We start from the raw sequence: 14,241 nt of genomic DNA, 5'->3' as shown, positions 1-14,241 counted from the left end.
ATAGTTCGAGCACTAATAGTCTTGGAGCACGATGAAAATATGAACAACAGGAATTAAAATGAGATGCTTGAAGAAGGCCTTACACAACAATATTACACATGTGCTGTTTGTTTTTTTTGTTTTTTTCATTAAACCAGATGTTCTGCAAATATGCAGAGGTGGCAAAAGCTCACAATAATTTCTGTTGAGTACTTCAATAGATTTTCTCAATGTACAGGCTGTGATTAGCTGACCTGCTGCTCTTTGAGGATGTACACAACTGAATTCAACCAGATGTGAGCAGGTGTTTCATGAGTTGTCCTGGCTCATTTCCATCGTCTACACTGACAGTACACTGTTTATGTTAGTACACATATTACACCCCATGCAGCTGGTATGCAGCTAGAATTTGATGAATGAATCTAAGCATTATCAGCTAAAGTTCATATTAATCTCTAGTACTCTTTATGTAACTTAACTTGACCATGAGCACCACACTCACTGTGCACCAGTCACACACACTTTAAATCCAACACAGTACAGGAAACTAACCAGTTTATCGTAGTCAAAGGAGCTTGCAAAGAAAAGCATCTGGACTTCTATAAGTTGCTTGAAGACGTTTCACCTCTCATCCGAGAAGCTTCTTCAGTTCAGTTCTTCAGAACTGAAGAAGCTTCTCGGATGAGAGGTGAAACGTCTTCAAGCAACTTATAGAAGTCCAGACACTTTTCTTTGCAAGCTCCTTTGACTACGATGACCTGGATGACTGAGAACCTTCACAGACATAACCAGTTTATCCTGCACTAAACTGCAGACTATTTTCATGCAAGCTTTAAGTAACACAGTCAGCCCACCTCATTTTATTTTGCATAATATAAAAATTAATAATGTCACACACAAACAGTTTGTATGTTTGCTGATGTTTGTTAAGCTGGTAGAAATGCTGCATTTGAAATTACCTGCCACAAAATATAACTCCCTTTATGGTCACTCTTCTTCTGTAGGGCTAGCTAGATGCTGAAGTACCGCTACCACAGCTTACCTGTGGACACCTGCAGTCGTTCCGACGCCAAAACCCCCAGAAAACAAATAATTTTTAAAAAAAATCACTGGCTCACTTTAACCCCAAACTGTGGCACACAGTTTTTTTTGCATCTTTCATCTCTTTTTACCCAGCATCTCCTGGTGATTAATACACAGGATTGCCTTTAATGTGTTACTGCTTAGGCTCAAATGGGTTTGATGTTTGAAGGCCCACAATGACATGAAATTATAAGTCCCCTCCAATGTTAAATCAAAAGTAACGAGTTAAAATGTTAGAAGTAGAAAGTGCAGATATTTGTTTAAAACGTAGGGCTGAAAGTAAAAAAGTTTCCATTAAAAAACTACTCAGATAAATTCTACTTAAGTGCAGTAACAAAGTATTTGTACTCTGCAAATATGTAATATACTTTATTATGCTGATACAAGCCCTTTTGCTCTGCTCAGATTCAATGTCAATGTCAGCACTACTAATTATGAAGTTACACTAAACCAATCTCTGGGTATTTGTGTAGACATCAGGCAAACATGCACACTATTTCAGAGTTACATAAAACATGAAATTTGCAGATTACCCTCTCTAATCCAAAAAAACAACTTGTTCATCTTTGCACAATATTGCATAGCGGCCTAAAACGCAAAGTCCATCTGCCCTGATCTAGTTTGAACCGGTAAGATGTGTGTGACTGAAACTGAACATTTTGCAGCCTCACCTGACACATTTGACGTGCTTATGCCTCCAGTACGATGGAGACAAAACTATAATAAAATAAAATCCACATACAAAAACGGTTTCACTTTTTTTGCAGGTCAGGACACTTAAAGTTTAAAGTTTTTTGAGGATCCAAACTCACATTTTTCCCCCCGTTTTTTTTCCAATGTTGCAAGCTGTTAATGCTCTGGAGTGAAATGGGGGAATATGAGGAGAAGCCCAAATGATCATGCATTATGACATGTAAGAGGCAGCCAGGATTACTGGGCTATTTGACAGAGGATTACAGAGTGGAAAGTTGCAAAGAGCATTGATGCTTTAGAGTGAAAGAAAGCATGAAAGGTTCAAAGCACCCACAATATGTTTGCAGCAACAAAAGTTTTAAAAGGTAAATAAAATGTTAGTTTTCCTTACTAAAAAGAAAAAAAAAGGCTTTTGTGTAGAGGGTTAACGTTTCTTTTATTTATGTTGCTACTACAGAAGTCAGTAATAATAATGCACTGCTTTAGGCAACATTAGGGCAAGTGGGGAAAAAATAAGATAAAATCTTGTGCTGTTCTGTGCTGAAGTAGCTGAAATTGTGTGTTTATAGAATTCTACATTGCATTGTGTCATGGGCAGTGGAAAAGGATTACAACAAAAAGCAGCATCAATCCCCCACCCACAAATCATATAAAGACATCGGAACAAGAAAGAAAGCAGATGTATCTGTGCTCCAGAAAATGAGAGCTGCCAATCTCAGCCAGTCATTTAAAACCCTGATCTTAAGTGAATACATGCAAGCCCCGTCAGAGATGAACTGATCTTCTTGCGTCACAGGGGACAACACATGGAGTTGGAGGAGAGGGTTTGTGTGATCTGATATTAAAGTGACGGCAGGAGGGGATATTGGAGAGGATGCCAGTGTTTGGGTATTATGTCAAATGAACAATGCCATTGGCCAAAGGATATCTGATGTGCCATCTGTGCGGGTTGGTCAGTGCAGATCATGTGTGATACGTCGTTGCTGTGTTGCGTGTGTACACAGAAAAAAACGGGAACTGTGACGTACATGTACAGTGACTGAGATAGGATTTAAAGAAATCAATGAATAAAACTAAACTGAATGCCTTTCAGCACATTATCCACAAAAAGGAAACTTCCTCTCTGCATAACCTAATCCTATGAATGAATTTCACTCAGATGCAATCAAGCGCAATTTTTGCAATTTGATCTATAGGCTATGCCTATCTTCAAATATGGAACACACAACTTAAATAATAAAACAATGAGATTCAAATAAACTTGTGTTTTCTGGTAGCCGCAAACTACATAAAACCAGACTCAAAGGTAAGGTTTTCTCCCTACTTTGAGATTTTCCCCTTATAATCCTGCTTTAGCAGAACTATAAAAAGGGATAAACAGACACTGACAACAGACAGTATGTTTTAAAGCAAAATATATTTTCCGATGGGTATTTGTAAGAATCTATAGTAACTGACACAAATTCTGCATATGTGCTTGCTTTATGTAAAACCTTTGTAGAATTTATAGAAAATGTAGTGAAACAACCACTTTAGTCTGCACACATGAAACATGTTGAGGTATATATGCACTACCACACAAAAAATGTAACTAGAACATTTTCTATTTACAAGGTGTGAGGTTTTTTCATATAATAACCATCTGTTTTTCTAATTAAAAATCCATCCTAACTTACACTTTTGACATGACAAGAAGAAAATGAGGTAAAATTAACACGCATGTAAATCCATAAAATAATGCTTAAGTGCTAACACATAATAGTTGATAAAGAAGCTAATATCCATCATTGGAGAAGCTGGAAAAAAGTCTTCTTTAGAAAGTCATTTGATATCGTTCTGATTGAAATCAATGGCAAAGGCTTTTTCTTTTCTGTTTCAAATATTTATAAAATGAATTATTACTGATAGTTAAAACTGCTGCATTGTGATAACAAGAGAGATGCATTATACTTCAGTCTGAAAAAAATCAACTTCAGCACAGCCTCTACCCTGGTGCAAATCCTTGACATAACGGCCATCATTCACATCTTTGCAACAACCTCCTCGGCCTAGAACAGAGGAAGAGATGAGATTAAAAGCAAGGCAGAAAATATGATCATTCCCCTGAATATTGTAGTAATATAAACCTAACAGCACTGGATCTTGAGCCACTCCTCTTTTCTGCATGTTTTGCTAGGATAAAGGGAAAAAAGTGCAACAATTTTTTTAAAGCATGCCCACATTTTTAGAATTATAGTATATAAGACAAAAACAGAGTTTGTAGAGTTCTAACAAGCTTTAAAGTCAATAAAAACCTATACTTTTCAACGCATCCTTAACTCTATGAGACAAGCTTTCTTGTAATTTAATTTAGCAGTCTTCTTTGGATGTTGGCTGCCTTTTGTTCTGTTCTCTGTTCTCTTCAAAAATTTGAGGTCTGGGCTCTAGATCTGCTGATCCATCGACTCTTCTAGAGTCGATGGATCGACTGAAGGGCCCAATGCCTCACTCAGGGCATGTGTCAGGTCTTTTCTTTTCTTTTAAAGCATATACTGCACAGCATGCCTAGACGTTTTCAACTAATAGCACTTTGAAACTCACCTTGTTGAAGCAAACATATTTTTTATGTCTATCCAACTGTGTTAGCTTTGGCTTTTTTCATAGACTAAAGAAATGGGGGGAAATGATCTGTTTTTGCAACAGGCTGTTCGAAACAAAGTGCCTAAAGATAGAATTTAAAATAGGTTTGTTACTAAGTTGTTTGTTATGTGTAGGCACAAGTGTCTTTATTATGCATGGATGATTCAGGTCAGTGTTAGGTGGCTTAACACACAAAAAAAAACATTCAAAAAACAAGCCAAATATCGAGAAATAAGGGGTGGCTCAAGACTTTTTCACAGTATAGTAGAGCTAGTATTTCTATTATTTATTCCAAAAATAGAAAGTAAGACATTGTTCTATAACAATGTCACTGCCATGTTTTCTGTTGTTGTTTTAACTGAGGGTTTTTTAATATAGTTCAGCTGTGAGTCTGCTGTGGTCAGCTTTGGCCTTATTCAGTCTGTCCTCTGACCTCCTCCTCACCTTCCTGTCTTCACTGGAACCTTTATTAACCAGGCCCTCATCACTGGCGGCCTGCAGACTGTCGAAGGTACCCTGCCTCTCCCTTTCCATGCCTCCTGCTGAGCCTCTGTCTCTCCTTCGGTTCTTCCAGCTCTCCATTATACCATCCAAACAGGCCAACCTGGTGTCAGTGGTGCATGCATACATGCCTACAGGCACTGCCAGCACCATGGCTAAAACTATCACTACTATATGTATCAGCTTCTCCCTCTGTTCCATCTCAGTGATGTCACTTCCTGTTACAAAGATGATGCACTGTTCTGGGCGTGGTGCGTGATTCTTGAGGGTTACACAGATTTCATATTTAGTCGCAGGCATCAGGTCCGAGATGGAGTAAGAATTAATCCCAGGTCCAATGTAGATTATTTCTTTTTTATCAGCATCTGCACGACCAAAGTGGATTGTGAACCAGGTTTCAGTGGGGCGTTCTAGGGCAGCGAACCACTCAATGGAGATACCCCGTATTGTTTGCTTGGCGATGCGGATGTCGATGTAGACATTTTCATCACCAGCCCGCAGTACAGCTGGGAGGAGTGAAGACTGGGAGCTTCCTCCAGAGCGCACCTCTAGAAAGATGCTGACGGAGGAGTTTCCAATGAAGTTGACAGCGATGCAAGTGTAGACACCATGATCAGCTGCATGGACAGAGGGGATCACCAGGAGGGATCTGATGGTGTCATCATCCACTCTTTCTTGAGATTCTGGGATGACATTAGGGCTGTTATTTTATGGGAACAGCAAGCTTACAGAGTAAAATATTTTTAAAAATTAAATAACATTAAATAAAATTTAATAAAAAGACAAAACAAAAGTGTCCTGCAACTGATCTTCCACAAACATACATAGAATTAAAGAGTCCTGTACTTTATTAGACAGTCATAGATACACATTGTCTGTTTTTTTGTTTTAAACAGTTAAACAGTAAAATAACAACTAATGTTCATTATATATTGTGCAAACCTAAGCTGAAGTGATCATTACCCTGATAGGAGCTAAAAAGTTCAATTTACTGTAACCTGCACTATATTTCCATCTATAACAAATCCCAAGAATTTTGCAACTTGAACAATTTTGTTGTTCTTAAGTCAAAATAGAGGATGGTTTGTTTTGCTTCATCCACAAAATCGAAGGTTTAAAATAATAATTATTCTCCTGTGATCTCACATTGTAGACTGTAGTTATTATACTTGCATGGCTCAGTATTGTTATAATGTTTGAGAATATTTCTTATGAGCTAAGACAGATGAATGTCAGCAGCAGAAATAGTGGTGGGATAGCAATGGGGGCAGTAGTGTGGTTATTATGAGTTTGCATGTTGTTTGATTGATCTGCAGTAAGCACTCCTCTCAGCAAGTTAAGTCTAATGACATGCCGGTTTATTTAATTACAAGGTGGCCAAACAAGATGGACAGCAGTGTACACTCTTAATCAACACTGACAGTGTTGTGCAGATTGGGAGATTGGTGGTGCTTACATCACCATGTGCATACACTGAGTTTTAATCCTCTTGATCTTAATAAAGGTTTGCTGCGCCACCATTGAAATGTGTGTTTAAGTATCAGATGTGCTGTAGTTTATTACACGCTATGGACACCACACTCTTACCATGAAATCCTCTGATTATCTTCAGACCATATGTCCACCACACTGAAGGGTCAGGCCTTGCTTTGGCGATACATCGCAGGGTGACGTTGGCGCCCTGTGGCAGGCTGATGTTGGCTGATGGGGTGCTGACTTCGGGCTTCATGCATGCCTGTAGCTCTATCTCATGGAAGAACTTGCCCACCCTAAAGTCCGGCCCTGAGCAAGTCAAGTAGGAGTTCATCAATATAATAGGAGGGCTCAGAGACCTGATGAACTCCACGAAGCCCTTTAGGCGACAATCGCAGAGCCAGGCGTTGTCGTGGAGTGCCAGGACGACGTTTGGCCCAGATGTTGTCGCCTCCCGCTCCTCCATGTTCTGTAATTTTTGGTAGAGAGGCCAGTTTTGGAAGACCTCCTTCGATATCACCGTAAGACGATTGAAGGATAAGTCTAAGTAAGTCAGACCTGGCAAAAACCTTAACGCATGCTCCGGTAGGACGTCCAGCTGGTTGTGCTTCAGATCCAGGATCTTGAGAGCCGGCGTGTCCTCGAATGCTGTCCATGGTACTGAACGTAGCTTATTGCCTTGCAAACGGAGCTCGGTTAAGTTCCTCAAACCCTCCAGACCCTTTGAGTTTATCAGTGTGATTTCATTAAAGTTCAACCACAAGTTCTCCAACGTCAACGTTTTTGAGAAAGCCCCTCTGGGTATTTCAGTAAACTGAGACTTTTCAATTCGTATTTTTGTCAACTCATGTGGAAGGTCTTGTGGTATAGCCCCAAATGCTCTCTCCTCCATACATATTAATGACCTAAGATTAAAAGAAAGAGTTTATATGATGATGTTATTATTTATTGTAATATCTGACTGACTGCTAGGATCCGTCAAAAAACAAATGTTACCTTCTGGAGGCAAATAACTATATAACTATATATTATAACTATATTCTGTATCACTGACTCGTATACACCCACTGACATATAAATAAAACAGAAATCGCCAGGAGGACTGAACTACTTGAAACCAGTTCTTACCTTCCATGTCGGTCTTCTACACAGCTGCACCCGCGTAAACACTGAGAAAAAGTTTCACAAGCCTGAATGTTTATTAAAACTATAACAAGCAGGTAACAAATTATGTCCATAGTCCACAAAAAAAAAAAAAAAAGATCGTGAATTTGAGGGCTACATTCGTGCTCCAGACATGCCGAGTGCGGCAGACCAGAGAAGCCTATTAAGCTTAATCCCTGACGTACAGTGCAGGAAGAAGTGACATTTAAATCTTGGGCAAGACACACACGATTAACACTTAGTGTCACTAGGTCTGACCCACTGTGCCTTTTAGATAGCTCTATATTCTGATTAGTAAACTATAAATAGTTCAAAGTTTGATATTGTCCAAGAGATTAAATATGCAGATATATAAACAAAATAATTTTTAATGAACTTTGTAAGTGAAGATTACAGAGACCCATAGTATCTCAGAACCAAAGTATGGAGACTGATTATTATTGTGAGGTGAAGTAGAGTTATAAGAACACACAATATCACTCAAGTACATGCAGTATAAAAGTTTATTTAACTATATTCAAATAGGTAAGTATCATTGGAACGAACAGATCTACTTTTAATGGGGTAATGATGCCTCTAGGTGGCACAAAATAGTCACATGGAAAGATTTTAAGTACGTGCCTCATTGGGGGAATATAAATGATTTAACGTTTCCTTTTTGCACCATCTCCACCCTATTTACATTGTGTCATAGTTCAGTCCTTCAGTACTTCTCTCCAGCTCCAGCTTCTCTCCATTCACCAGAGAAATGAACCATGCCTATGTGTATATCTTCTCTCAGAACATATGACAGATATATACAGAGGCACAGAATTAACTGCATATGTATATGTGTACATAATCTGATAAAGTATTTACAAATCATACACATACATATATGATATAAACAATGGATTGTCTACCATTGACTTCCCTTTAAATTAAATTGGATTGGAGAGGTTTCTTCGCTGGGCCGTGCACGTGAGGTGGAATAAAACTTTACAGTGTTTGCTATGCTCTTTCACTTCATGCATCATGTTTTCTTCTTACAGGCTTAGTGATAAAAAACATTCTTTTAGACATAAAAGCATGAGCGCGCTTGCAGTTTAATATTAATGGATGAATATGTGTAACAGTCCAGTGAGTTTCACTACATCTGCAAGAAACATGAAATTTTCCAGATCTACGCAGTTTCCCAAATTCTTTAAACTGATATTTCCATTATTGTGCAGCGTGCAAAAGTCCGTTGATAGAAGTTGGCTCTCTGTGGCGGTGGAGTTGGTGGCATTATCCAGCGAGGAGGGATGGGAGGGGGTGTATGGGAGCGCGTTAGAGGGGGACTGACGTCAGGATGCTGCTGAGGGGGAGAATATGGGTAATGCTGGGGATACGGATGTGGGTTGAGATGGGGATGAGGGTGCCGGTGGGCATGTGAACGAGTTTTGGGGTTTGGACTGTGACGTGAGTGTGGGTGAGTGCGGGGAAGATGACGTGGAGCAGGAGCCGGAGCTGGAGCATGACGTCAGCAGAAGTACTCATTAGGCTGTCCCTCTATTTTAGCTGTGGCCTCGGAGTCCAGGCTGGAGCGGGCTGACAGCAGCCGGTTGGACTCCTCGGGATTCAGTCTGTTCAAATACTCACCCTCGAGCCCTTTGGCCTTTGTGGCGGGTGAGAGTGTTTCAAATGTAACATATGAATCTTGGATGTCTTTTGATTTCTTTCCCCAGTACTTCTGAATGCGTCTCTTCAGCGCCCCGCAGCATACAATAACAGTGAGCGGGACTGCAATGATACAGGCCACTGTGATCACAATAACATTAATCAGCTTCTGGGTACCAGTAGCACTAGCTGCTTCATCAGTGGAGAATATGACACACTGCTCCTTCTTGGGGATCAGACCCTTCACACACACACAAGCAATGTACTTGGTCCTGGGCACCAAACCATCGATGGTTACACGGTTCTGCCCAGCTCCAACATTGATCTTTCTCATGTCCCTCTCTCCAAACACTGCATAGAGCACACTAAATGCTGTTGTGTTTTTGGCTTTAGGGGCTCTCCAGTTTAGAGAAATTGTATTGTCTGTGTCCCCTACAACTTTTACTGAGCGGACCACTCTGTCCGGGTCCTGCTGTAACGATGAGGCGTTAGCTGCCAAGTTACTTAGATTAGTCTTTTCCAGATCCAGCAGTGCATCTGAGTTGGGGGAGGTGGCAGGCCCTGGGGTGGCTCCTTCAGTCAGGCTGTAACTGGATAGTCCAGGATCAGGCCCAACACCAGACAGGAGGCCAGGATCCAGGGCCGGCAAGGATGAAGGAGCAGAGGTTGGAGCCACATATCTGGCCACCAGTTTCTCCTGGTAGGCAGCTTTGCCCATTTGGTTTGGTTTTTTGATTTTGGGCTTCTTGTCATTGTTGGTTTGGTTCCCCTCTGGTTTTGGCGAGTTGGAGACAACGAGGGAAATGACAGCCTCTGCATTCCCTGCGTAGTTAGTGGCCTTGCAGATGAATTTCCCTGAATCACGGTAGGACACTGCTGGTACACTGAGGATTGACCAGGTGATTCCTTCCTTTGAGGTTTCCTGCTGGACTGTAGTGGCAGAGATGGAATAACACAGTTATAAAATAACAACAGAAGAACGATTTAAAAAAAAAAAAAGTAATTTGACACCCGAGACGTCCCCTTTGACAAATGTGAAAAGAGACAACAAGCTGGTGATTACACAATGTTGCATTGATGATCAGTGTTGCGTAACTCACTGTGTTGGCAATAGATGTCACTCAGACTTACTAACTCCACTCGTGGCTCTCTATTTAATTAACAGCAGCAATACAGAGCACACAAAATCATCTTATCTCATCTATCCAAATAGCTGCTGACTCACCTGTTCCATTGAGGGCTCGTCCATCTGCCCTGCGCCATGTCAAGTCTGGGATGGGGACGCCAATGGTCCCACACCGGAGCAGCACATTGTTTCCAACAGCGCTCCTTACTCGTGCCACAGCTGTGTGGATACGTGGAAGCTGACAGCGGCGAAGCTCTGCGTCGCTGAACAGGACCCCCGACACGCTCTCTGGAGCTGAACATCGAAGTCTCGTGTCGATGAAAGCCACTGAAAGAGTCGGAGACTTCTGGAACTGGACCAGGTCATAGAGCCGGCAGTCACACACCCAGGGGTTGTCATGGAGACCTAAGGGCAAGGGTACAAGTGAGGCTACAGGAGGAAGACAAGTGTCCAGCTGTGGACGAAATGATAGACCAGCCTACAGATGGTTGGTGTGGATGTAGGGATGTTAATCCTGTAAGAGGATTAATATTTAATTCATAAACTACATCATGGCCATGACTATGGCAATGATTGTGATGATGACGATAATGATGATGATGATGATGATGATGATGGTGAAAATTGACTAGACATCAAGATCAAACTTTGCTGTCATTTCACACTCCCTACAAGAAGATTATAAGAAGACTCGTTGTTGATCACAACACCTCCACCAACAGAGTGCATAGAGTTGTGTGTATTTTTATATATATACAATTTGAAATGTGTTTTTCTTTTTTCTTTTCTTTAATAAAATGTAACTTAAATCCACCCATTATAAGAGATAATGTTTTAAACAAAAGCATCTTAAATCTGCTATGTTACACTCTAAAAGCATGTAATAGATGTCAATATACAGCCTGTTAATATTAGTTATTAAATATGGAATCTAAAGATGAAATATTAAATATTATAAGAGCTTCAGAAATTATTACTGAAATTGTTACCTTCATATTAAAGACAAAATGTTACTTTTTTCCAATGTTACTTTTTATACAATATGTTTTTACTCACCAGAAACAGCTTTTGTTGTCAAATTATATATTGCTTATGTAAGCTTAAGATGCTTTATTTTTAAAAAAAAAATTGCTTTGCAAAAAGTTAGCACACTTTCATTAAGCTCAGAAGAAAACAATGCACCTAAAATGCACTTTAAAGGATTTAAAGGGAGACTTGATGTCAGGATGAGCACTGCCTCTCACCGAGTATCATCTTGGAGCTGTCTGGCCCTTGTGCAGGCTTTGCAGCCAGCCAATTGGACAGCACTTCTGCAGGTAGGGTCACCAGACTGTTGCTGGACAGATCCAAGTAGGTGAGGTTCTTGATGTAAGTGGTGGCCTCCGCGGGCAGGGAAGTGAGCTGGTTGTTGTGCAAATCGAGAAGTCTGAGGCTGGGCATATCCATGAGAGATTCCCAAGGAAAGGCGGTAAGGGCATTCCCGTCCAGCCGAAGCTCTTCCAGGTTATAAAGCCCCCGGAAACTGTCCGGGTTCAAGGCGGACAGCGTGTTAAAAGACATCCACAAGAATTCCAAACTGGAGAGGTAGTTGAAGGCTTCGCTGGGTATCCGCTGGATGGATGTCTTCTCAATCCGCAGCTTGGAGGTGTCAACAGGAAACCCGACAGGCACGAGAGATATATCGGGATCATTGCAAATCACGCTCCTAAAAGTCGGAAATATTTGTGTTAACTTCACAAATTCCATTTGTGCATAGTTTACGAATCACTAAGACTTTAAACTAAATCGACAATTAATGACAACAAATGTGTATTCAAAAGTTCACAAGCAGCAAAAGTTATGTGGATAATGATTTTTATAAAAACTTAGCCTGAAAGTGCCTTTGAAAGATAATCCTGCATTAAATAAAATTGGAGCGGCATGCACTCCCTGAATTATCTTTTGTACACGTGTTCACCTCTGTGCAAACATCTGTCCTCATATGATGATGCATCACTGTGCAAAAAAACAAATAAAACAAAACAAAGAAACAAACACACAAAAAATACCACACAAGATACATTCATTTCACTTTGGGCATCCAACTTACCTCGCCTTTGATCCATCACTCAGGTTATGGTAAAAGCAGCTGCACTGCGAAGGGCAGGCGTTCACTGGGGGAAAAAGTTGACCCGTGGCCACGTAGAGCCCCAGCAGCAGGACGAGGAACATTTTGGCCAACTTTTATGCATACGCAATTTGTCTACATGCGCCCACTTTGCGCCCACTGAAGTCAATCAGACTATTTTTTTTCTCTTTCATTTACAGGAATGTCATCCGTACGGCGCTGTCCCACCGCTTCGCTGCCCCATAGTGATCAGACTACTATGAGTCCCGAGATAAAAAAGGATAGACAAGGATTAGCGAAAAGGCTGGCGTTCGTTTCATCTGGATGCGTATTGCATCCCGGAATCGGATAGGCTGCGCAGAGACGTCCCTATTTATTACCACAGAAAAACACTTCCGAAATGGTCATAATCCACTGTGATGTTTGCTTTTTTTTTTTCTTTGCCTCAAATGTAGCATGTTTATTTGAGCCCTGCCGTGACTGTTAATCTGGGAGTGGAGTGGACCGTGTTTTGCCACAAGGTGGCCCCTATATCATACCCTATGGCTCCTACGTCGGGACCTGTGCCGGGAAAGTCCTCATTCAAAGTTCTATTATTTGTGCATCTTTTTCACCTGGATAATTAAAATTAGCACAAAGATCTTTTATTGCTTCTATTTACAAGCGAATTGAAGCAAAAACGGGGGTTTTCAAATGCATGTTTAGGTAAATAAATTCCCACAAATTCACATCAGAATATATCACTTCCCTCACATCAGTGATGTCATCAATGTAGCTACTTTTATATATATATAAACTAACTATCAACATGGATCCAAGTAGTGCCAACATATTTGACATAATAAAAGAATAGAAGAAAAATACTGTGTTTCCAAGGAAGTTTGAGTGAAAGAGACTCCTCCTGGCCTTTAGATTTCACCTCAGTGACCTATTTGGACTCATTCCCACACTAGTAGGTAAATATCTCCAATTGTTTTCCATTGTAGGTAAATACTACACATTGGTTGGCACCTGCCCTGCATTCCCTAAGCTTTCATCACACTGGAAACTAAGCATTACAAGTCTTTAGAGTGTTTGGCAACCATCCTTTTCAAATTTAATCCACATTTTATGTCATAGCCAGGTCAGAGCAGTTAGATTTTAAAGGTTTGATAGAGCAACAAACCCTATAGATTGAAAATAGATAGACAGAGAGTGTGTGCATAAGATCAAATAAAAATAATTTTTCATTATGGGACACACAAAATACATAAATACACTCTAAATGGATCCACACAAATCAGGGCAAAAGCATATGGGTGAGAATTTAGAGTATTTGTGAATCCATCCATGAGTATAGTGTTTTTCTTTGTTCATTGTCCTCTGAGACCTTTTGAATTAAAATCTCTTCAACTCGCAGGTTACATATGGTTTAAGAATTGCAGAGGTCTGTTCTGTGGCTGTGAAAGTTATATTTCTGGTTGAAAGCAACCAGAGCGATCACGTTCCCCTGTGCTGAAAGGAGAAATATTCCATATTGTATGGCAGGCAAGTATCTCATTTACAGAAGCCAGTAAAGCCGTCTTTACATGTATGAACCAGAGACATTCTTTAAGATGCAATCTCATACTTAGTGTGCAAAAAGCATTTTCTTTATTATACACTATTATCAACGTCAAAAGAAGTAGTGTATAAACACCCTCAATTGTGAAAGGATTAAAAAGGAATCTATATATCTAATACATTACATAGCTACACAGACTTTGTTTTTAGAAAGTGCCATTTGCAAATAACACCTCTTGCACATTTGGACTTCATTATGAGTTTTTTCAGTAAGTAGCACTTTTTTTTACATTAACATCTGAATTTATCCCGATTC

General features: G+C 40.2%; 2 protein-coding genes across 2 annotated transcripts; both read right to left on the bottom strand.

Annotated features, from left to right (window-relative positions):
* Positions 1–3,627: 3,627 nt before the first annotated feature.
* lrit2 (leucine-rich repeat, immunoglobulin-like and transmembrane domains 2) lies at positions 3,628–7,727 on the bottom strand. Its single transcript, XM_040001996.1, has 3 exons — positions 7,477–7,727; positions 6,463–7,253; positions 3,628–5,558 (listed from the first exon to the last, which is right to left on the bottom strand). The coding sequence occupies exons 1-3, from the start codon at positions 7,584–7,586 to the stop codon at positions 4,744–4,746; spliced, it is 1,716 nt and encodes a 571-aa protein (XP_039857930.1). The 5' UTR covers positions 7,587–7,727; the 3' UTR covers positions 3,628–4,743.
* Positions 7,728–8,001: 274 nt separating this feature from the next.
* On the bottom strand, positions 8,002–12,941 carry lrit1a (leucine-rich repeat, immunoglobulin-like and transmembrane domains 1a). Its single transcript, XM_040001212.1, has 4 exons — positions 12,366–12,941; positions 11,521–11,981; positions 10,376–10,681; positions 8,002–10,080 (listed from the first exon to the last, which is right to left on the bottom strand). The coding sequence occupies exons 1-4, from the start codon at positions 12,485–12,487 to the stop codon at positions 9,014–9,016; spliced, it is 1,956 nt and encodes a 651-aa protein (XP_039857146.1). The 5' UTR covers positions 12,488–12,941; the 3' UTR covers positions 8,002–9,013.
* Positions 12,942–14,241: the final 1,300 nt, after the last annotated feature.

This window comes from Simochromis diagramma, unplaced genomic scaffold (genome assembly GCF_900408965.1).
Source record: "Simochromis diagramma unplaced genomic scaffold, fSimDia1.1 OVJJ01000421.1, whole genome shotgun sequence".
Lineage (NCBI taxonomy): Eukaryota > Metazoa > Chordata > Actinopteri > Cichliformes > Cichlidae > Simochromis > Simochromis diagramma.
Note: the sequence above shows the minus strand (reverse complement) of the source record. Positions and strands in the feature narration are given on the sequence as shown.

Coding starts and splice junctions, on each gene's coding strand:
- lrit1a (XM_040001212.1), bottom strand. CDS start 12,487: ATGTTCCTCGTCCTGCTGCTGGGGCTCTACGTGGCCACGGGTCAACTT. Junction 10,682..11,520: donor CAGCTCCAAGATGATACTCG/GTGAGAGGCAGT, acceptor CCTTGCCCTTAG/GTCTCCATGACAACCCCTGG. Junction 10,081..10,375: donor ACGAGCCCTCAATGGAACAG/GTGAGTCAGCAG, acceptor CTGCCACTACAG/TCCAGCAGGAAACCTCAAAG.
- lrit2 (XM_040001996.1), bottom strand. CDS start 7,586: ATGGACATAATTTGTTACCTGCTTGTTATAGTTTTAATAAACATTCAG. Junction 7,254..7,476: donor GTAGAAGACCGACATGGAAG/GTAAGAACTGGT, acceptor TTTTAATCTTAG/GTCATTAATATGTATGGAGG. Junction 5,559..6,462: donor GATAATCAGAGGATTTCATG/GTAAGAGTGTGG, acceptor ATGTCATCCCAG/AATCTCAAGAAAGAGTGGAT.